This window comes from Macaca nemestrina, chromosome 13, assembly GCF_043159975.1.
Source record: "Macaca nemestrina isolate mMacNem1 chromosome 13, mMacNem.hap1, whole genome shotgun sequence".
Taxonomy (NCBI): Eukaryota; Metazoa; Chordata; class Mammalia; order Primates; family Cercopithecidae; genus Macaca; species Macaca nemestrina.
The window spans coordinates 32,807,007-32,830,663 of NC_092137.1; the positions used below are offsets into that span (position 1 = coordinate 32,807,007).

The following is a 23,657-nucleotide window of genomic DNA, read 5'->3' on the forward strand; positions in this document are numbered from 1 at the left end:
CATCCACATTTATCTTTCAAACTCAGGTCAGATATGGTAATACCCAGTCTCTTAATGGTTCTCAAGACTTTCCCCAGCATCTAGCTCCCAGCACTTCTTCTCCCTCCTTCCTCCAATTCTCCCCTTTTCTCACCCCACATTGCCCTCTTTGTTCTCTGAATATGCCAGGCACATTCCTGCCTCCAGGTCTTCCTCTTGCTCTTCCTCTGCCTGGAATGTCCTTCTTCCAGATATCTCATTCAAGTCTGCTGGAAGGTCACTTTCTAGGAGGGGCCTTCCATGATCTTTCTATTTAAAATCATATTCCCACCTTATATTCCTAATTTTCCTTCCCTGCTTTATTTTTTTCCATAGCACTTATATATAGCTTACCTCTTTAAAAAAGTTCTGTTTTGTCTTCACTAGAATGCAAGTCCCATGAAGATGGTAATTTTCATCTGTATGGTTCGTTTACATTTTCCTAGTGCCTGCAAAAGTGCCTTGTACATATTAAATATTCAACAAATATTTGTTAAATGGGTGAATAAATAGTATCTTCAACTACTTTTTTTCAGTCAGATATATTCTAATTGTCTGCCCTGCACATAGCACTGAGCCAAAGAATGAAGACATAGCAGCAGGTCAGCAGATAGTCCCATTTGTACCCTGGCAATCTAGTGAAGCAAACACAGACAGAGCTAGCTAACAATAATGATGCGTCAAAGAAATACCTAGCAATTTATATGTAAAGCACTAGTTATATAGAGGCCAAAGAGAACATTTCTATCTTTGGTAGACAATGAAGAGAGGATGTTGGAGTTAGCTTTGAAAGACAGGTAGGAGGGAGACCAAGACGGGCGGATCACGAGGTCAGGAGATCGAGACCACCCTGGCTAACCCAGTGAAACCCCATCTCTACTAAAAAATACAAACAAACAAACAAAAAAACTAGCCAGGCGAGGTGGCGGGCGCCTGCAGTCCCAGCTACTCGGGAGGCTGAGGCAGGAGAATGGCGTGAACCCGGGAGGCGGAGCTTGCAGTGAGCTGAGATCCAGCCACTGCACTCCAGCCTGGGTGACAGAGAGAGACTCCGTCTCAAAAAAAAAAAAAAAAAGAAAGAAAGACAGGTAGGACTTGAATAGGCAAAGAGGGGAGAGGTTGGGGCATTCTAGGCAAGTGAAGAGTATGAGCAAAGCTCTAGAAACACAGAAAGAAGTGTGTGTGTGTGTGTGTGTGTATTTGCAGGGGGAACAGAGGTTTGGTGAAGAGGTTAGTTTTTTAGGGTGGAAGGAAGTAGGGCAGTTATAGTGGGAACCCTAGACTGGAGCCAGGTTGTGAAACATCTTCAATGTGAGTCTAAACCATTGGGTTTTTTATTTGACAGATAGAGAGCCATTAAAGGGTTGATTTCTTTGGAGATTTGTTTTAAATGAAGGAATGTGGTGTGTAAAGAGGTAATTCAGGAATATTGTTTTGGCAACACTGGCTGTGGGAGATTCTAGATGGAGGCTGAGTTAAGAGACTGTAGCAATAGTTTAGTTTTTTGGTTTTTTGTTTGTTTGTTTGTTTGCTTGTTTTTTGAGACAGGGTCTCGCTCTGTCACCCAGGCTGGAGTGCAGTGGTGCAATCTCAGCTCACTGCAACCTCCGCCTCCCAGGTTCAAGCGATTCTCCTGCCTCAGCCTCCCAAGTAGCTGGGAATATAGGCATGTGCCACCATGCCCAGCTAATTTTTGTATTTTACTAGAGACGGGGTTTCACCAGATTGGTCAGGATGGTCTTGAACTCCTGACCTTGTGATCTGCCCGCCTTGGCCTCACTAAGTGCTGGGATTACAGGCGTGAGCCACTTCCCCCAGCCCAATAGCCTAGTTTTTAGCCATGGCAATTCTCAGTGTGGGAGGGGCAATAGGAAGGAAGGGATGAAGAGAGGGAAGTCACACGGGAGAACTTGACAGGGCTTGCTGGTCTCATTATATAATTTAGAATTAATTATTTACATAGACAAAGAAATGACAATTGCTCAAAGCAGAGTCACAGTATAAACAGATGTTATGTGAGAATATTTTAGAGCTTCTCATATGGATCCAATTCAGGCAGGCAGTAAACCATGCCAAAATATGCAGGCATTGGATGCTGTAATTGTATAGAACTACTACAAGATGCAAACTTGAACACTATAGACTCATTTTAACTTGTGAACCAAGTTTGAACTGTCTGGAGGGAGAAAGCATATATGCTATGTTGTCTCCTTTAAGACTGGTAATAAAAGGAAAATAGAAAAATGGAATTAAAAAAATTCTATCCTCTTTTTTAGACATATCCAAAGATTTAGGTTAAATAACAAAATTTAGACAAACCAAAAGTGGTATTTGAATGGCTTTTGCACATCTTAATAACTTTCTGAAATCAAATTGGTATAAGAATAGTTGTATCTGGAAAGGGTTAGGAGGAAAAAAGGCTATTGTTCATCTTTTAGATTTAAGCACATTTTAAAGTGAGAGCTTAAATAAAAACAAAGAACTATAAAGTGAGTGAGAGCTCAAGTTTAAAAAATGAGAGCTCCTATGCAAAATAGAGGGGTTTGGTCTTATATCAGGGATGGGATGCAAAACTAAATACACTGTCTATGGTGCATTCATTAGAGAACCAAAAGACATGTACCACTTATATTTATGCTTTGGAGATTGCTAGCTGTTGTTCACTTATACCCACTTGTTTCATTTTTGCAAGTGACTTCTGAAACCACTTAAATTCAGCCTTAGGCTTCTGAGGTTTGTGGGATAGTGAAAGCTGAAGAAAGTGAGAGCGAAATCTGACCAAATCTCCCAGGCACAATTTCCCAGGCAGAAGCTAGAATTAAAATATACGTTCTTATTCCTGTTCTTAGGTAGTTATTCTTCCTGTTATACTCTACTTTTATGCAAAAAAGTAAAAAACAAAAGAAATTGCTCAGCTATCAAACCAGTGCGTGTAGCACTGAAAAAGAGAAATATTATGTCCTATCAATTTTTCCATCTCCCACTTAACACACATACATTTTTCCTTTACTTTTGTCAGTCTCTTCTACCTCTTTAAAAATTTATTTTCCTTAACCTCCTCCTCAATCAACCAGTCATTCGCCTTTGTGAGATTATATGATATTGTGGACAGTATATGTACAAGCATACCACAGAGATACTGTAGATTCAGTTCCAGGCCACTGCAGTAAAGCGAATATTGTAATAAAGCAAGTCATGCGAAGTTTTTGGTTTCCCAGTGCACATAAAAGTTGAGTTTATGCTGTAGTCTGTTAAGTGTGCAATACCATTATGTCTGAAAAAAAAAAAAAAAAAAAACCCTACATACCTTAATTTAAAACTGCTTTATTGCCCAAAAAAAAAAAAAAAAAAAAAAAGTTAATGACCATCTGAGCCTTCAGTGAGTTATCATCTTTTTGCTGGTAGAAGGTCTCGTCTCGGTGTTGATGGCTGCTGACTGATGAGTGTGGTGGTTACTAAAGGCTGGAGTAGCTGTGGCAATTCCTTAAAATAAGAACAGTGAAGTTTACCGCATAGATTGACTCCTTCTTTCATGCCAGATTTCTCTGTAGCATGCAATGGTGTTTGATAGCTCTTTAGCCACAGTAGAACTCCTTTCAAAATTGGAGTCAGTCTTCTCCAACCCTGCTGCTACTTTATCAGTCAAGTTTATGTAATGTTCTCAATCCTTGTCATTTCAACAATGTTTACAACATCTTCACAAGGAACAAAGTCCATCTCAAGGAACCACTTTCTTTATTCACGCATAAGAGGCAACTTCTCATATCTTCAAGTTTTATCATGAGATTGTGGCAATTCAACCACATCTTCAGGCTCCCTTCTAATTATAGTTCTCTTTCTATTTCTGCCACATGTGCAGTGACTGTCTCCACTGAAATCTCAAACCCCTTAAAGTCATCCATGAAAATTGGAATCAGCTTCTTCCAAACTCCTATTAATGTTGATGTTCTGACCTCCTCCCGTGAATCAGGAATGTGCTCAATGGTGAACATTAGAATGGTGAATCCTTTCCAGAAGATTTTCAATTTGCTTTGCCCAGAACCGTCAGAGGAATCACTATGTATGGCAGCTATATACCCTTATGAAATGTATTTCTCAAATAATAAAACTTGAAAGTCTAAAGTACTCCTTGTTCCATGGGCTGCAGAGTGGTTGTTGTGTTAGCAAGCATGAAAACATTAGTCTCCTTGTACATCTTCATCAGAGCTCTTGTGTGACCAGGTGCTATGTCAGTGATCAGTAATATGATCAGTAATATTTTGAAAGGAATTTTTTTTTTTTTTTTTTTAAGCAGTAAGTCTACACAATGGGCTTAAAATATTCAGTAAACCATGCTGTAAACAGAAGTATTGTCATCCGGGCTTCATTGTTCCACTTACAGTCCTCAGGCCGAGTAGGTTTAGCCTAATTCTTTAGGGCTGTGGGATTTTCAGATGATGAGTGAGCATTGGCTTCAGCCTAAAGTCACCAGGTGTATTAGCCCCTAATAGGAGAGTCAGCCTGTCCTTTGAAGGAAAGAATTGACTTCTCTCTAGCTATGAAAGTTCTGGATGACATCTTCTTCCAAAAGAAGGTTGTTTTGTCTTCCTAGAAAATCTGTTTAGTGTAGCCACCTTCATCAGTGGTCTTAGCCAGATCTCCTGGATAACTTGCTGCAGTTTCTCCATCAGTACTTGCTGTTTCATTGTGTGCTTTTATGTTATGGGGATGGCTTCTTTCCTTAAACCTCATGAACCATCCCTACTAGATTCAAACTTTCTTCTGCAGCTTCTCCACCTTTCTCAGCCTTCACAGAATTGAAGAGAATTAGGGCCTAGTTCTGAATTAGGTTTTGACTGAAGAGAATGTTATGACTGGTTTGAACTATCTTGACCACTCAGACTTTCTCCATATCAACAATAAGGCCATTTCACTTTCTTATCACTTGTGTATTCCCTGGAGTAGCACTTTTAATTTCCTTCAAGAACTTTTCCTTTACATTCATAACTTGGTTAACAGTTTGGTGCAGGAGGCCTAGCTTTCGGCCTATCTCAGCTTTCGACATGCCTTTCTCACCAAACTTAATCATTTCTAGCTTTCTTTTCATTTTAATTGATACTGTAGTTATACATATTTATGGAGTACAATTTTCTGTTACAGGACAGGTATATGTTGTATTATGATCAAATCAGGGTATTTAGCATGAGATCACCTTATACATTTATCATTTCTTTTGGTGAGGACATTCAAAAGCCTCTCTTCTAGTTCTTTTGTGATCCGCAGTCCCTAATTCTTTCTAGCTTTTGATTTAAAGTGGGGGATGTGTGACTCTTCTTTTACTTGAACACTGAGAGGCACTGTAGGGTTATTAATTGTCTAATTTCAATATTGTTCTGTCTCAGGGAGGCAGGAGGCCTGAGATGAGGGAGAAGATAGGAGAGCAGCTGGTCAGTGGAGCAGTCAGAACACACACAGCATTTATCAATTGAGTTCACTGTCCTGTATGTGTGCAGTTTGTGGTGCCCCCAAACAATTGCAATAGTAGCATCGAAGATCACTGCTTGCAGATCACCATAACAAACGTAATAATAATGAAAAAGTTTGAAATATTGTGAGAGTTACCAAAATGTGACAGAGACATGAAGTAAACATACAGTGTTGGGAAAATGGCTGATCTTGTTTTACTTGTATTTCCCTACGCCACCTCATATTGCTTTATTATTTATTTATTTATTTGTATATTTATTTTTGCAACAGGGTCTCACTCTGTCACTCAGGCTGGAGTGCAGTGGTGCACTTTCTGCTCACTACAGCCTTCATCTCCCGGGTTCAAGCAATCCTGCTGCCTCAGCCACCTGAGAAGCTGGGACTATAGGCATGCACCACCACGCCCAGCTAATTTTTGTATTTTTTGCAGAGACAAAGTTTAATTATGTTACTCAGGCTGGTCTCTAACTCCTGGGCTCAAACGATCTGCCCCCCTTGAACTTACGAAGTGTTGGGATTATAGGCATGAGCCACCATGCCTGGCCTCATATCATTTTAAAGAAAATCCCATACATCAAATAATTTCATTTAAAAAATTTTGAGTATATTTTTCTAAGAAATAGGCAATTTTTAAAAACTGTAATACCATTGCACTTAAAACATCAGTAATAATTTGTAAGAAACTTTTAATTGAGTTTCTGATTTTAATTAAATAAATTTATATCCTTTACTAGAACAGAATGTAATAGAGGCCCAAAATTTAGCAGCATCTAAATCTAGTGAAACATTACAAAGAGTCGTAAATAGAGACAACATATTTGATAGATTTTGTCTTGTTAAAAATATTTGTTGAAGAAAAGTACCCTAAATGGAAGCCAAAAGATACTAAGTAAATATTTTTAAGTTTTAATATTAACAAGGCTAGAATTAAGAATATGTTCTATTTAGCAGAAGTTGCCCTGAGCTTACCAGCTACATCAGTATACTTAGAAATAATATTTTCAATTAAAATGATTATGTCCCCTAGAAAAGAGTCAATAAAACTTTCAACAATTTAAAATGTATAAACAATGAATGTGACAATTAACAATAAAGAACAACTTTGAAGTAGCAGGTAATCTTAGGAAAAAATAAAAAACACTAAGATCATATTGAAAAAAAATATTCATTAGTAAAATTTCAGTGACATGGTATTAGCATCAAATATGACTAAAATACTGATTAAAACACATGAATGTCTACTCAGAATAATTAATTTTAATTCTGTAATAGATTATAGAAATATACAAAATTATAATTGTACAGCTTGATTAATGCTCCTTTATTATTTTTTAATGTTCACATAATCAGGATTAAAGTTTTTTACTTTAATATAGTTTTATTTTTCAATAAATTTTATTTTTGAAAATAATTTTTGAATAGAATCATTTTATAAGTCTCCTGATGGAGTAAAACCAATTTACTGATCAACAGTTTGTTGGTTGATAAATATTTTTTAAAACCATATAATTTAAATTATTTTCTTTAGTTCTCTGGTTCACTTTCAGAAGTGATGCAGTTTGGATGTTATATTATGTGGTTGCCTAACTAAGCATTATCAAGTACTTGTATATCAGATATGGATGTGGTCATGAATTGTGCTATGTCAACCTATCAACAGAGAACAGAGAGTTTCTGCCAGGAAATGATAATGGACAGAAGTAGTTTCCAAAGGGCCTTAAATGCCCTGTATCAGGATTATCTAACCCTGTGGATGTGGGAGCCTTTGTGGTTTTGAATTAAAAAGTGATATGACAAAAGTGGTATTATGGGAAGTTTAAATAAGGAATGAATATCATGGGTGAGTTATCAGTGGCTTGAGTGGTGAGCATGGAAAAGATAGAACGACTGAAGCCTCATTACAGAGGAAATTTTCTGGGACTTGCACATTGGGCTGGCAGTATTGAGGGAGATGTTGGAATCAGAGAGGAGGCCAGTTTTCTCAATTGTCTGATTAAAAAGGAAAAATATCTCTATTGATAGTTATAGGGAATTTAGGAGGAAGGGAAAGTATCTTTTGCCAGCAAGGTGATGTGGTTTTGGATGTTGAATATGAGGAGATGGTGCTGTATTGTAGCAGAAATGGTTGCTAGTCCATTGGAGATGAAAGCCCTAGTGAAGCCCAACAGTGAGGCCTGACCGTGCAGATGGGGCTTTTCTGTGGAAGTTAGTTGAAGCCATGAAAGTGAGTTCTTCACAGAAAACTGTGATGGAAGAGAGTAACAGGCAATGTCCTGAGCTTTGGGCATCTCCTGCAGTTGGAAGAAGATAGGAGAAATGGCACCGGTAAAATAGGTCTCAGAGTACATCAGAGTCTTGGTCAGAGGGATAGAAGGAAACCCCAGCAAGGGGTTCATGGAACCTAAAACAAGAGCAAATGTCAGTGAGTTATGTCACATGTAATGATGAAGTCCAGAGGGCTACGAAGAGGTCATTGGATTTGGAGCCCACTAATGATGTTCAAAAACAGATTCAGGAGATTAAAGGGTGAGTGATAGATGAAGAAATGGAGATATAATCTGTAGACTGTTCATTTTAGGAGCACATCAGAGAGATGAGAGACAAATGTAGAGTTTTGTACTCAAAGGGGCAGAAAAGTCAGGTAAAACATTTCAAGATACTGGAGTCCTTTACATGGAGGAAGGCAGAAATGAAAGATTCCAGTGGATAAAGGAGAAATGGAAAGTTGTAAGGAGAGAGGGGAGATAAATAGGGAATATCATTCTAGGGGAGAGTGGAATGAGGAGAAGACATGAAGGTATTAGCTTTGGAAATAAGGAATAGTATTAAAAATAAGACTGGAAAATGAGAACATTAACATAATAGCTATTTCTATTCATTAAGCATCTATATTCTAAGCTCTTAGGTAAGTATGAACTCTTTGTAAACCATTGAGGTATTGAGGGGGATACAGGAGAGTTGTGTTAAGACACAGACTCCTGCCCTCCAGGGGTTTATATAGGTTAAATGGAGAGAGGAGACATAAATAGCATTGTGTGTAACTAAGGAGTTGAATGAATAGGCAACATGCTTTGGGTGCCTGGCGATGCTTTTGGGTGGCCTTGTAAATAAGGATGTGAATGGTCAGAAAAAGCCTGATGGAAGTGAATGTTGGTATGAACTACCAGGAATGGTTGGGATTTGGATAGGTGGAAAAAATTGAGAAAATGTGTTTCAAGGAAGGAAACTAGCAGATGTAAAAACCAACGCTGCAGAGAGCAGTTTCTTGGTAACTATTAGTTTTGACGGTTTATATTTTATTCAGTTATAATAGTGAAAATAGCAACTAATGCTGAGTATTTACTCAGTGCCAGGTACTGTTCTAGAAGCATTTTCCATTTATTTTTAATTCTCTGCAGTCACTGAGGTACTTACTGTTTTTACCCTACTTTCATAAAAGAAGAAATAGAGGGTTAAGTAATTTGTACTAGATTTTACAATTTATGAGGGATGGGGCTGGGATTTCAACCTGAGCTTTCTGATTCCAGAGCTCTTGCTCTTAACCTCTTCACAATTTTGCCCTGGAGGATATCATAGCATGCTAGGAAGTAATGGCATATTTGGTCGAGGTCAAGTTATAAAAAGCCCTGAATACTAGGCTGTCAGGTTTGAACTTTTTTCATCCTTTAATGAAGAACCATCGGGGCTTTCATCAGAAGCAAAGTGAGGTTATAAGATTGATATTTTGGAACCATCCATCACGTGTTAGTGAGTGACTCTCTTTGAGACCACGGATTTAACAGAGCTGACCTTTCCAAGTGCTATTGTTTTACTTAATAAGACCAGACTTCTACGATACAGTACTCTGGCATTTTAATCATCTTGGTGGTTTGTACATGCTGCTCTTCCTTGATTTCACTTTTTCTTTCATTTTAGCTTTGGAAAGGATAAAATATTTTTATCTGAAATGGATTTATATAGTTTTTGTTTTGGACTTATGTTATTTGTGGTGGGAAGACTCAAGGAGGTTGGAACTCACATTCCAAGAGAGAGGACAGGATGAACATGTGTGAATAATATGTACAGAAAACAGACATTCTTTCCTTTTTATTCCTCCCTTCTCATATTGGTAAGCAGTACAGAATGAAAGTCTTAAGGTGTAACTTGCATAACTGCCAAGAAATGTGAGTGCTGTGATAACATCTGGGCTGTAGCTGTGACTGATGCATAGTGGGGAGGCCGAAAGCTTTGCTACCATAGACCTGATTCTGAATTCTGGTAATCTCGAGGAAGATAGCAAAGGCAAATCTCTTCGTCTTTCTGAGCTTTTAAATAATGGAGTTTACAATCTCTACCTGGATTTGCTGCTGAGAAAATTAGAGCCAATATTTGTTAGGTGTCTAACATATTTCCTGGCCCATAGTAAGTTCATAATAATAGATGTTACATAGTGGTTCTTTACTTTTCTGCCTGTTGCACTGTAGAAAAACCATTGCTGCCCCATTATCCGTAGGCTAAAATTAGGGAGATATATCTAACAGGAGACTCTCACATGCAGATGACATATAAACACCTATGTTACCTTGCATTGTGAATTATTTGAAAAGACTGGGCAAATATAAAGACCAGTGGTAACCAAATCTAGGTCAAGAATTAAGAGAAGGGCATTCAATAATTAATAGCCTAGAGTAAAAGAAAAATTATGTATAAAATTTAGTTGATCCTTTAGTTTAAGGGAAGACAATAAAATAGAAGAAATTACTCCTTTGGAGAGACCAGGAAGCTGGCAGGTTAAGGTTTGTATTTCCTCGTGGAAGGAGAACTTAGAATTTAGTAAATGAGAAACTTGGTTATGAAAGAGTTGGCGGTGCACATTAGGAAAAAAAATGAGCATTAAGCATCATTTTAGGAAAAGCTACTACCAGACACCGTTGATGTCACTCTTGGATTTGACTGTGGTCATTTCCTGTTTAATGATTCTACATTCAACAACTCATCTGCGTTTGGGGTCATAGAAATGAGGCAGGGGTACAGAAAGAGTGGAGAGTGGGGTGTGGCTTTAGGATTAGATTATTCTACATTAACCTTTATTATATGTGACAGAACAATTCAAAGCAGTTGATCCTTTGAGGGAAATCAGCCGAAAGTGTGAATACTGATTATTGATTATGTAGAAACTTTCAGGAGTAAGGGAGCTTCAGTAGTAGGCTCATAAGTAGCACCTATTTAAGATGCCTTAAATAACCCTTGTAAAAATTAACTTTTTAATTATAAAAGTTATCTGTGCCAATTATCTAGTGGTGCTTAGTCTTTGCTAACCCTCAGGGTAGCAAACTTTAATTTTTATTTTAATTATTAAGGTTTAATAAGTATTACAGTCACTGTCTTCAGCACACATATTTCACACTTGGATGAAGGAACTATTGTGTGGCTTTAAGCCAGTTATTTCCTTTGTAAGCATCATTTTCCTCTAGATCTCTTTTGAATTGATTTCTAAGGTCTCTAATTGAACTGATTCCCTTCTAGTTCTTCAAACCTGCTGATTCTAAATACCAGACGATCCCTGACTTATGATAGTTCCACTTAATAACTTTTTTACTTTATGATGGTATAAAAATGATACACTTTCAGTGGAAACTATGCTTAGAGTTCCCATATACCTATTCTGTTGACAACTTTCAGTATAGTAGTCAATGAATTCCATGAGATATTCTACACTTTTTAAAAAATAAAATAGGCTTTGTGCTAGACGGTTTTCTCCATCTGTAGTCTAATGTAAGTGTTCTGAGCATGTTTAAGGTATGCTAGGTGAAGCTATTAGGTTCAGCAAATCAAGTGAATTTAATGCATTTTTGACTTAACAATATTTTCATTTTACGATGGATTTATCAGGACATAACCCTCTCATAAGTTGAAGTGCTTCTGTATTCCATTCTATTGTCAGTGTCCTTATTGTGCCACTAGATGGCAAGAGTGTACCTTCAAACCCAGTCCCCTCTGGGTTTTCAGAATCTGGGGCATCTGAAGAACTCAGGAATTTTAGTCTAGTCCACCCCTGCTTATTTCACACTCGGGGAACTGAGACACGCAGGTTAAGTGACATAGCCAGGGTCGTTTAACAGTTACCCAGAGTCGCTTGAATCCCAGTCATCTTTCTCCTCTGTCACACTCTAGGGGGCTTTGTGAGGGAAATTCAGAGAAACCATGCTCTCAAGCTTTTGAATTCTTTGTGAATTATTTTTAAAATAATTTAAAGCCGTTGGTTAAGTACAAGTATTATCACATTCAAAATAAAAAGTTGGCCTGCTTTTGTGTTTCTATATTGGCTCCCTGAGAGATAAACGCTAGACAGTCAGCTTTTAAAGGTTATTGCCTGCCTACGGCCAACTTGCCTTCACGATTTTCCCTGGAAATAAGGTCTGCAGAAAGCTCAACCAGGGCCTGTCAGGTGATTATCTCCCTCCATTCTTGCCCCGTCCTGTGGCCACCCATTTTTCTAGGTCTTCTTTTGTCCACCTGACTAGCCCAATCAAGAGAGCCTTTGTGGGGGAAGAGATATGCTCCTGGTTCTTCAAGAATTATCTTCTGGGTTTCTCCAGCACATGTTAACTGCCATATTTCCCCCCTCTCTCTTTATTGGTGACAAGAATGGTATTGCCTTAAATCATGGCTTGTGTATGGGCAGAATGGTGTTGTCAGAGACAGACAGGATGTGGTCTTTGGAGTCACACTGACTGTGTCGAACCTCTCCTCTGTCCATGACTGACTCTGACTCTTTGTCGCCTCTTAGGAGAGTAAGATTGACCACCTTGCAGGGTGGGTGTGAGGAACGCATGAGTAATGTGTGGAAAGCTCATGGTGTCAGTGCTTGGCACACATAGCAGATGCTCATTAAGAGCTAATTATTTTGGTCGTTATTGTAAAGAGAGGAACAGGAGTAACTATAGTATATGAAAGAAGCTCAAGGGAGGGTCTCAGCCAAAGGAGCTAGTTTTTTATTGGAGAAAGAAGGGAAGGATGCAAGATATTCCAGGGCCCATGTCAGTGTTTTAGAGAAATAGTATAACTGTGTTAATATGGTAGCCACTAGTCATGTGTGACAATGGACACTCGAAATGTGTGAAATTGATCCATGCTGTGTTGAATTCACATCAGATTTCAAAGACTTGGTGTGAAAAAGTGGTTATAAAATATCTCAATAACTTTGTATAGTAATAATATATTGAAGTAATCGCATACTGGATATGTAGAGTTAAATAAAATGTTATGAAAATAAACTTCACCCTTTCTTTTACCCTTTTTTTTTCTTTTTTTGAGATGGAGTATCACTTTGTAGCCCAGGCCAGAGTGCAGTGGCGTGATTGTGGCTCACTGCAACCTCCGCCTCCCAGTTCAAGTGATTCTCCCGCCTCAGTCTCCTGAGTAGCTGGGATTACAGACTCATACCTGCTAATTTTTCTGTATCTTTAGTAGAGACAGAGTTTTACCATGTTGGCCAGGCTGGTCTTGAACTCCTGACCTCACTTGAGTGGTCTGCCTACCTCAGCCTTCCAAAGTGCAGGGATTACAGGCGTGGACCACCTTCTTTTGACTTTTTGAAATGTAGAAAATATAATGAGGCTACTAGCATGATATTTTTATCTGATAGCACTGGACTAGAAGGTAGGTATTTTTGTACCCAAACATATACAACTCTGTTCTAAGGAATCACGAGAGATTTTTTTGAAGCTTCTTTTGATTTTGTTTTTCTTTTTTTGAAAAGCAAAAAAAAAAAAAAAAGCTTTTTTTTTGAAGCTTCTTTTGATTTTGTTTTTCTTTTATGTTCTTAAGAGTATGACTATTCTGAACTGAGATGCCTGTCACTATTGGTAATAGCAGTTTAAGTAATAGTTTAAAAAGAAAAAAGTAAAAGAGGCACCAAATATTATCTGTAGTCCCCCACATTCTGAAGACCTCAAAAAAGAAAAGCCATTGGATGATTTCAAAGAACACCACCATGTGCAAAACTCGTCTTCCTTCATGTTATCAGTAGATAAAACCTAGCAGTTAATGATCCTAGGATTTTTCCTTCAAATGCAGAGTATTAAAACACTGCAAAAATAACCAAAAGTAAAACGAAAAGAGAACCATAATACTTTATGTTAAATTAAGTCATCTGTCTGATTTTCATTAAATTTGTTTTGGTTTTAAAGACACTGGTTATAAAACATTCAGTAGTTTTAAAAATTAAAAATAAAAGATAACCAACCTCATCCCCAATCTGTTTTAGAGCTAGAAGAATAATTGCTAATTTTGGACATTTGCAACCTTTGTAAATCTTCTTAGATGGATTGAGAAATGAAGTTTTTATTTAGATTTTGAATTTACATGTGTTTTTGTTTGTTTGTTTTTGAGATGGAGTCTCACTCTGTAGCCCAGGCTGGAGTGCAGTGGCGCCATCTCAGCTCATTGCAAGCTCCGCCTCCCAGGTTCACGCCATTCTCCTGCCTCATCCTCCCGATATGCTGGGACTACAGGCTCCTGCCACCATGCCTGGCTAATTTTTTTGTATTTTTAGTAGAGATGGGGTTTCACTGTGTTAGCCGTGATAGTCTTGATCTCCTGACCTTGTGGTCCGCCCGCCTCGGCCTCCCAAAGTGCTGGGATTACAGGTGTGAGCCACTGCGCCTGGCCACACATGTGGTTTTTATAACAACACATGGGAAATAGTGTTTGTTCTTTGCTGGTGCAGAAAACAAGCAGAGCACATGCATTTTGAGGACCTTGAAGTCAGTTCTCATTGTTCTTGATTTCGTCGCAAAATAAGAATCCCTTATTCCAAGTATACTTGGTACCATAATTCTTTGTATCTAAGATGCCATCAGTTGTAAGAAGTACCTTTAAGTGCCACTTTATATATAAAAAAAAAAAATTGTTGCCAATAAAACTGACAAGCTATTGGTTTTTCAGATACATCTCGATTTCAGAAATGTTAAATGGTGGGGGAAGAGTGTACTTTAACACTGATGAAACATAATACACAGACTTTTTTTTTTTTTTTTTTTTGAGATGGAATCTTGCTTTGTCGCCCAGACTGGAGTGCAGTAGCACGATCTCGGCTCACTGCAACTTCCGCCTCCTGGGTTCAAGAAATTCTCCTGCCTCAGCCTCCTGAGTAGCTGGGACTACAGGCGTGTGCTACCATGCCTGGCTAATTTTTAAAATATTTTTAGTAGAGACAGGGTTTCACCATGTTGGCCAGGATGGTCTCGATCTCCTGACCTCATGATCTGCGTGCCTCGGCTTTCCAAAGTGCTGGGGATTATAGGCGTGAGCCACTGTGCCCGGCCAGTACACAGATTTTGAAACTTTTTACTTGGTTGGAGTTTAGAGAGCTTGTTTTATATGTTAGCATCAGACTTTAGTTTCTCTCAGAATGTATCATGTTCAGCAAGTGTGGTTTGATGCATTTGAAGCTCTTTTCATTTAATTCTATTAAAAAAAAAAAAAAAAACAGATGAAAGCAAAGTGGTGAGCTCATTTTTAGGTTGTTGAAAGTCCCATGATTCAGAAAAGTGAACTTCTAACTTTTAGTTTCAACCTAGTACCTCTGCTTCTCCCCGCTCCTGCTAGACATATATCCATCCTCTTTTCAGTGATTACCTGTCCCTGTCCCTCTAACAAAATCTGTTCTCCATAAAGGCTCCTGATAACAGTTATTTATAGCCTCTTGTAAATTCATGGCAAAGTGTTAAATGGCCCAAGTCTGCTTGCTTTCTAAGCTTTATCTCTAATTACTGGCTAAAAATCTTTATCTGCTTAAAGAACTTTCAGGCCTCTGCTAGCCATATGGAACAGGTTTTGTGGGAATGGCTGAAGGAGGAGTGATGTAGAGGCAGCCTCCTGCTCTGCCTCTGTGGAAGGCTGTGGATAGATAACAGAGCACCTTGTTTTCTTTCCTACCCTGAACTGTTCAGGCAAATCTGACAGCTGGCTCAGTGACTTTCTGGAACTCAGTAAGAAAGGAGACTTCAATCTGCTTATAAAGTTGGCTTTGCTGACTGTCTGGAAGGAAAACAACTCATAATAGCTGCATTTCTGACTAATTCCATTGAATTTTTGTTAATTTTTTGTTTTTTGTCTTTGTTTTGTTTTGTTTTGTTTTGTTTCGTTTTGTTTGAGATGGAGTCTCGCTCTGTCACCCAGCCTGGCATGTAGTAGTGCAATGTCAGCTCACTACAGCCTCCACCTCCTAGGTTCAAGTGGTTCTCCTACCTCAGCCTCCCCAGTAGCTGGGATTACAGGTGCACACCACCACGTCCGGCTAATTTTTGTATTTTTAGTTGAGACGGGGGCTTCACCATGTTGGTCAGGCTGGTTTTGAACTCCTGACCTCAAGTGATCCACCCACTTTGGCCTCCCAAAGTGCTGGGATTACAGGCGTGAGCCACCACACCCAGCCAAATTTTTGTTAGTTTTATCTCCCTTTTGACAGAGGCTATCAAATTTTAAGGAAACCTTATGATGTACAGATTTTGTTTTTTGTAATCTGTATAGCTACCTCCTATTTTATCTGTTTTCTAAATCTCAGTGTTTACAAATCTAATTGGCTTAGGTCATACTTTACATTTTGAGTAACTATTTGATAATCCAGATTCGGAATCTCCTTTTTCTAAATTATTTTCAGGCATGCCTAAAGCAGATATATGCTAGGGCAGTTTGGCTCCTGGTTAAGCTGCAGAAGCTCTTGTGGTCTAGTTTGAAGATGAAGAAAGAAATTTCTTTTTTTGAGTTTGTAGTACATTCATCAGTTGTGAATCTGCTGATATGTTGTGTATGGTGGTCCCTCAGAATGCATGGGGGATTGCTTCCAGGCCCCACCCCCAACACCGATACCAAAATCCATGATGCTCAAGTCCGTTGTATAAAATACTGTAGTATTTGCGTGTGACTTATGTATATCCTCCTGTAAACTTTCAGTCATCTCTTGATTACTTATGGTACCTAACACAGTGCAAACACTGTGTAATTTGTATTGTTAGGGAATAATTACAAGAAAGAAAATGTTTGTACATATTCAGTAGAGTTGCAATCATCCAGTTTTTTTTTTTCTTCAATATTTTCATTCTGCAACTGATTGAACCCACAGTTGTGGAACCCACAGATAAAGAGGGCCAACACGCCCAGTAAGGAGTTCGGTTAGCACAAAGTATGGACTTTTTCCGCGAAACATATGCAATAATATTGCATGTTTTCAGTGTTAGTGTTGAAAATTATACAGAAAAATTTACCTCCATTGCTAAATATTCTACCTTTAAATGTAAGGCAAATATTTATTATATAGCTCTGCATTCTTTCTAGGAGTGTGTTTGTTGATAGTATCTTAATTTTCCGATTATATTCTGTAAATGTTTCTGTGTGTTTGAATGACTTTGATTTTTTGGTCTTTGCAGCTTGGGGTGTGGTTTTCTCTCGGCTGTGCTTATTTGGCCTTGGAAGACTATCAAGGTTCAGCAAAGGCATTTCAGCGCTGTGTGACTCTAGAACCCGATGTAAGTTTGTTTGATCTTCTGTCCTTACATGGCTTTTTACTCTCTGTTATTGGAATTGTACTGTATGGTTCAGAACAGCAATTCCTTTTGTGTTGGAGGAAAGTATATATTTGAGGGAAGGTCATACCTCGAGGTATAGGATTTATAAATCTGGAAATAAGTTAATAGCTAAATTCTTCATGTATATAGAAACACAATTGTTTTTTATATATTAATTATATCCTGCAACCTTGCTGAGCTCATTTATTACTTCTAGTAGGGTTTTGGTTGTTTTTTTGGGGGGGGGACTCCTTAAAATTTTCTATATAAAAGATCTAAATTTAATGTTTTATTTGAGAAGAAAGAATTGCAATTTGGAGCATATATGCATGCCAGGTAGTCTTTGATATCCCTGAAGAACAAAGAGAAGGTTAGAAGTTTTATAAAAAGGAGAAGTGTTACATATTTCTCTTAGAGAAATTCATTGGCACTTACAGTAAGGGTTTGGGGAGCTGGCAAGCTTCCATTGATGAGGGATGGCAGAGGGCAAAATTAGTCCCAGAGTTTCAGCAAATTATCTCAGAAGCTGCAGATAAAACTGGTTTCAGGTTACAACAAGCAGTTCCAGCAGTCAGGCTGCTTTCATTTGGATATTTTAACAGCTTTAATGTCTCTACTAACATTCCCCCAAACATTCCCTCATTATGTTCATGTTTTCCTTTACATCTTTGAACATGTTTATAATAACTGCTTTCAAATCCTATGCTTATTTCAACATCTCTTTCATTTCTGGTACTGTTTCTATTAACTGATTTTTTTCCTTTGGTTATGAAGGAAATTTTCCTGCTTTTTCCCATGTCCACCATTGTTTTTTAATTGTATTCTACGCATTGTGGATGCTATGTTGTTGTGCTTCTTGGTTTTATTCTGTTCTCTTAAGGAGGATTGAGTTTTATTTTGGCATTCAGTTAAATTACTCATAAATCAGCTTGTTTTTAAGCTTGTTAAAGTGAGTCTGGAGTTCTCCTTATTTTCTCATAACCCTTTAAAAAAAAAAAGTAGAGATGGAGCCTTGCTCTCTTGACGAGGCTAGTCTCGAACTCCTGGCCTCAAGTGATCCTCCCATCTTGGCCTCCCAAAGTTCTGGGATTACAGATGTGAACCACTGCACCCAGCCCTCTAATAACCTTTTCTTAAGGTATAACCTCTCTGGGATTGAATTTAATGCCATGGGCAATCAATAAGAACTCTCCACTTTGGCTCGTTTGGAACTTGAATAACTTCTAGCACAGTGTGACCTCCAAAATCTCCATTCAGCTCACAGCTTTCTGGTAGTTGTTCTTTGCCAGAGTTCAAAAAGTTACTAATTTTGCCATGTGTGGAAATGGAGGTCCACTGCCACTTAATTTTTGAATCATATGTATGGGACTTGAGAACGATATATAGTATATTAGATGAAAAGTGGAACAAAGCGAAATATATAATTTATATCATTCTTGTTTGAATCAACATTTATATAAATTCAACCTGATTAAGCTGATTAAAAAAAATTCATTTTTGCTTTATTTTTGTTATTGGGTAGAGGAATAGGTAGAGAAATATGTTTGATGGATGAAATACTTAGTAGTAACACTGGAGAACAGATTCTTTTTTAACCCCCCTATCCGGTGAAGAAGGATAATGGTATAATGGCAAAAACTTTTAAGATAGGAAAAACAGTATACTGCGTTGTCTTTTTTGTGATAAATCTATGTACTATATAGAGCATGTTGAAAATTAGCTACTTTGTAAGTCTAAATTTGAAAATAAAATCTTAACTGAATTGCTGATTGGTACAATCATAGTTATATTGCTTGGTTGATTGTTTTAACCTTTTTCTAAATTATAAAAGTTCAGCTTGATTTAATTTTGCTGTATACCTTTAAACACACCTTATTGAAAATTGTGATTTTAAAGAGCATATATTGGACTAGGAAAGTGTGTTGTACTTTTGGTTTCAGCAATAATTTTACCTAAATGAGAATAGTTAATTAACTGAGTCCTCTATCATTTCAGAATGCTGAAGCTTGGAACAATTTATCAACTTCCTATATCCGATTAAAGCAAAAGTAAGTACATCAGACAAATATGAAGAACTTTGCTTCCCAAATAAATGAGTGAGATTTTCTACAACTGAACATTGTTTCAATGTTTCTCCTTGTTTTACCTTTCTCACCCATGTATATGAGATAGAATAACTTAAGTAGAATAGCTTAATTCATACTAAATTAACTTGAATTCTAAATATACAGTGTATTTCTTGAAAACATTTCATATGTAATAAAATAAGAAATGTTACTTGAAATCTTTATGTAGTACTGAAGTTTTACATTCTACATTTTATTACATGATAAAAGCAAACATGTTTAGTTGGTCAACTCAGTTGACAGTTATTTTTGTTCATTGCTTGCTTTGTACTAGACATTATTGAGAAATGTAAATAAATATGAACCAATGCCTTCAGGGAATGTAGGTTTAAAAAATAAAATACTATGCCATCTTATTTAAAAAATTGATTAGTGTATAAGCTATTTGTGGCAAATATCAAGTGAGAATACAAAGAAGGCTAAAATAATCATACATGATATTTGTAGCACACTTATTATGTGCCAGCCACTCATTTAGGCTCGTGAGGATCAAAGAAGAGAGAAACTGTGTCATCCTGAATCAGAAATGCTTCTGAGAAGATGTTGGACTCAAGCAGAAATTTGTATAGAAGGGGCAGAGGGATGCCTCTTAGGCAAGGGAAATGATGTGACCAAATGCAGAATGACAGGAATGAATGTAGTATTTTAGGAGATAGGAAGCAAAATAGTCCAGCTATAGAGTAATGTGAAATATACGGTGAGAGATAAGGTTAGAAAGGTAGGTTGAAGTAAAATTGCAGCATCTTCTGATTATTTGACCAATGAGTTGAGACTGTCCTGTTGAGTATAGGAAGCCAGAGATTTCAGTGTGGTAACTTCATGAAGAAAGAAGCTTTTGGGGAAGATTTATCTGGTGGCAGTATGTGAGGCAGACTAGAGGAAACTGGAGGCTGAGAAACCAGTTAGGACACAGCTGTTGTAACAATTCAGGCATGAGATAACTAGAGTGGAAAAAGAAGGGGCAGATGCCAAACTCTTTATAAAGGAGGCAACCCACTAACTGGGCTTCTTGACTGGCTACGAAAAGCAAAGGAAAGGGAAGAGACAAGGACTGCCGTTGCCAAAACTCTAATAAATTAATTAAAAGATGGATGTATTTTCATTTTTATTTGGCCTTACTTTCAAACTTAATTTAATTTTTCTTGGTGGGATCACAAGATAATTTCTGAAGACATCATTAAATCCATATTACGTGGAGATCATGAAATGCTGCCTCTGCTCTTGGATGATGTAAATAAAGTACTATCTGTTCTACCATTCTCTTCGGAAGATAATATTATGTTCTTGATTGCAACTGAGTGCTAAAACTCTCTGGAGACCTTTTTGGTTTAAAGCAACAGGCTCGGAAGTCCCTGTCATAGTTGTAGAGTGATCTCAGTGAGTTTTTCTGGCAACTCGGATAAGTTTGTACGTAGTGAAGCTCTTGATGCCTTGTCTTCCAGCCCAATCATGTTAGGAATTCTGCTTTCTCTCTTAGGGGTTCTTGCATATTGTTGCTCAACTTTCTTACCTCTTGCAGCTCCACAAATAGGTTTTTGTGCAAAGGTGGAGTTGTAAGGTCTGAGATAAATCATTTTTTTATTCTTTCCTGTTTACTCTTCTTTCTTTGCTAAGGCTCCAGACAAAGCTAATGGGATTGTTACTTCTGAGGCAATTATTAATGCTTCTCTCAGAAGATCCTATTCATGCCTTAAAACGGCCCATTAAACTATTTCTTTTATCCTTTTGTGGTCACAAGATTCTTCACTAAAGTGCTCTCTTTGCTGTTTCATCTGATTCCCCTTGATATCATGTTCCTACCAGTCCCATGGAAAAATGTCTCATCTTCGGATGTAATTTTAATGGTGCAATATCTCTACTATAGAGGGGTTTTGATAAGCGAATCCTGAAATGAAGCACCTTACAAAGAAGCTGTATTTACCAAAAAGGAAAAAAGAATTCATGGAACAATTTTGAGGCTAGGAAATTATGATTAGGGGGATCATAAGGGAGGACATATAGGAAAAAGGATAATCCTCATGGTGTGGATTTTTACTTGTTGAGTTATTTTCCAATAGGATAAATCCTTCACCCCCAACCCCTGAGGATGGGAGAGCTGGGGAGTGTTGGTCTAACACTATTGGAGGCAGTTGTTATTAGATGGAGGTGGTGATATGGTTGAGTAGAGAAAGGAAAAAAAAATTCCATGGAAACAATTTATGACTGAAATTGAAGACATGTTTTCTTTCTTTCTTTTTGAGTTCCCTTGTATTTTTGCAAAAAGGAATCTCTTAGATAGTTCTCTTAGAGTCAATAGATGGTAAATGCTCTTAACTTTGTATATCTAAAAATGTTTCATTTTGCATTTACTCTTGAGTGGTAAGTTTAGCTGATTGTAAAAATTTGGTTGACAGTTATTTTCAGTCAGCACTTTAAAAGTAATATTCTGTTGTCTTCTGTCATCTTACTGCTAATGAAATAAGTATCTGTCATCACTTCTTTGTAGATTTTAGGAATATCTTTCTTAAATTTCACACAATATTTCTAGATGTTCATTTATCTTTACTTATAGTGCTCAGTATGTGAAATATACTTTTGATCATAGAATTTATGATCAAAAAACTTTTTGAAATTTGTTCATTTCTGGAAAATTAGCAGCTTTTATCTTTTGATATAAAGAATCCTGCCATGCTCTGCATTTGTTTACTGTAGAATCTCTATCAGATGTATGTTTTGAGTCTTACCTCTCATTCTTTCCTCTGTCTCTTTCCAGCTTTTATTTTATAATTCGAATTCTGTGTGAACTCCTTACTATTATCTTCCAGTTCATCAGTTTCTCCTTGACTATGTGCATTCTAGTTTTTGTTAGCTATTGAGGGTTTTGTTTATGTTTTTTGAGACAGAATCTCGCTCTGTTGCCCAGGCTGGAGTGCAGTGGTGCGATCTCAGCTCATGGCAACCTCCGCCTCCTGGGTTCAAGGGACTCTCCTGCCTCAGCCTCCCAAGTAGCTGGGACTACAGGCATGCGCCACCATGTCCAGCTAATTTTTTTTTTTTTTTTTTTTTTTTTTTTTGAGACGGAGTCTTGCTCTGTCCCCCAGGCTGGAGTGCAGTGGCCGGATCTCAGCTCACTGCAAGCTCCTTCTCTCGGGTTCACGCCATTCTCCTGCCTCAGCCTCCCGAGTAGCTGGGACTACAGGCACCCACCACTTCGCCCGGCTAGTTTTTTGTATTTTTTAGTAGAGACGGGGTTTCACTGTGTTAGCCAGGATGGTCTCGATCTCCTGACCTCATGATCCACCCGTCTCGGCCTCCCAAAGTGCTGGGATTACAGGCTTGAGCCACCGCGCCTGGCCGTCCAGCTAATTTTTGTATTTTTAGTAGAGACAGGTTTTCATCATGTTGGTCAGGATGGTTTCGATCTCCTGACCTCGTGATCCACCCTCCTTGGCCTCCCAAAGTGCTTGGATTACAGTTGTGAGTCACTGTGCCCGGCCTGTTGTTGTTTTAATGCCTTTTTCAATACTAAAATTTCCAGTTAGTTTTTATTCACATCTCCTTGTTCATATTTCATTTCTCCCTGTTTTTGTTTCACAATTTTCTGCTCCTTTTCAGTGTAAATATTTCTTTGTCTCAGTATTCTAAACAAATTTATTTAAAGACTTGATAGATTGTTCCTTAAACAATTAAGAAAAACTTTTTTTCACTCCTCCCTCTACCCCTTAAAATCAGTTTTTTGTTTTTTTTTTTTTAAACATGGAGTCTTGCTTTGTTGCCCAGGCTGGAATGCAGGGGCGTGATCTTGGCTCACTGCAACCTTGGCCTCCCAGGTTCAAGTGATTCTCATGCCTCAGCCTCCTGACTAGCTGGGATTACAGGCACGTGCCACCACACCCAGCTAATTTTTGTTTGTTTGTTTGTTTGTTTGTTTAGTAGAGATGGGGTTACCCTGTATTGGCCAGCCTGGTCTCGAACTCCTGACCTCAGGTGATCCACCCACCTCGGCCACTCAAAAAGTCCTGGAATTATAGATGTGAGCCACCATGCCTGGCCCCCTTAAAATTTTATCTTTAGTAAATGTATGTCCTGTTGGTTAGTTTTGTTGACTGAGGGTTTTTTTTCTCACAGGGTGTAGAATTTTGGTTAGCAGCATTTTGGTTGCAGATTCATGAGGAGTGTGTTGTTTTGTTTTGACCTCCTTGCCTCTGGTCCCTCCACTACGGTCTGCACCTTTTTTCTGCACCTTTTGTCTTACAGTTTTGCAGTTGTACTTGCTTGACCACTCTGACTCCAGATTTGGAACCTGAGTGTGGCTTCTCCTGAGGTGATACTGGGATTAATACCCAGTTTTAAAATAATGTCCTTGTTACAAGTAAATAGATTAGGAAAGGAGTATCTCTGTATGTATGCTACATATACCATAGGGTCCGTCACTGAATTTTGTAGGGAAGTTTGAGGTGGTTTTGTGGTGTTTGGGTCTCTAATTCTGTTTGTTAATATGAATGAATAAGGACTGACG

The 23,657-nt window shown here is 37.9% G+C and overlaps 1 protein-coding gene across 1 annotated transcript in view; it reads left to right on the forward strand.

The window, feature by feature from the left end:
* LOC105464813 (tetratricopeptide repeat domain 27) overlaps window positions 1–23,657 on the forward strand; it is a 178,922-nt gene that overhangs the window by 121,369 nt on the left and 33,896 nt on the right. Inside the window, exons 14-15 of the mRNA XM_011712886.2 lie at window positions 16,896–16,994; window positions 19,029–19,081. Coding sequence (XP_011711188.2) covers window positions 16,896–16,994; window positions 19,029–19,081 — 152 coding nt within the window. The remainder of the gene's footprint in view (window positions 1–16,895; window positions 16,995–19,028; window positions 19,082–23,657) is intronic.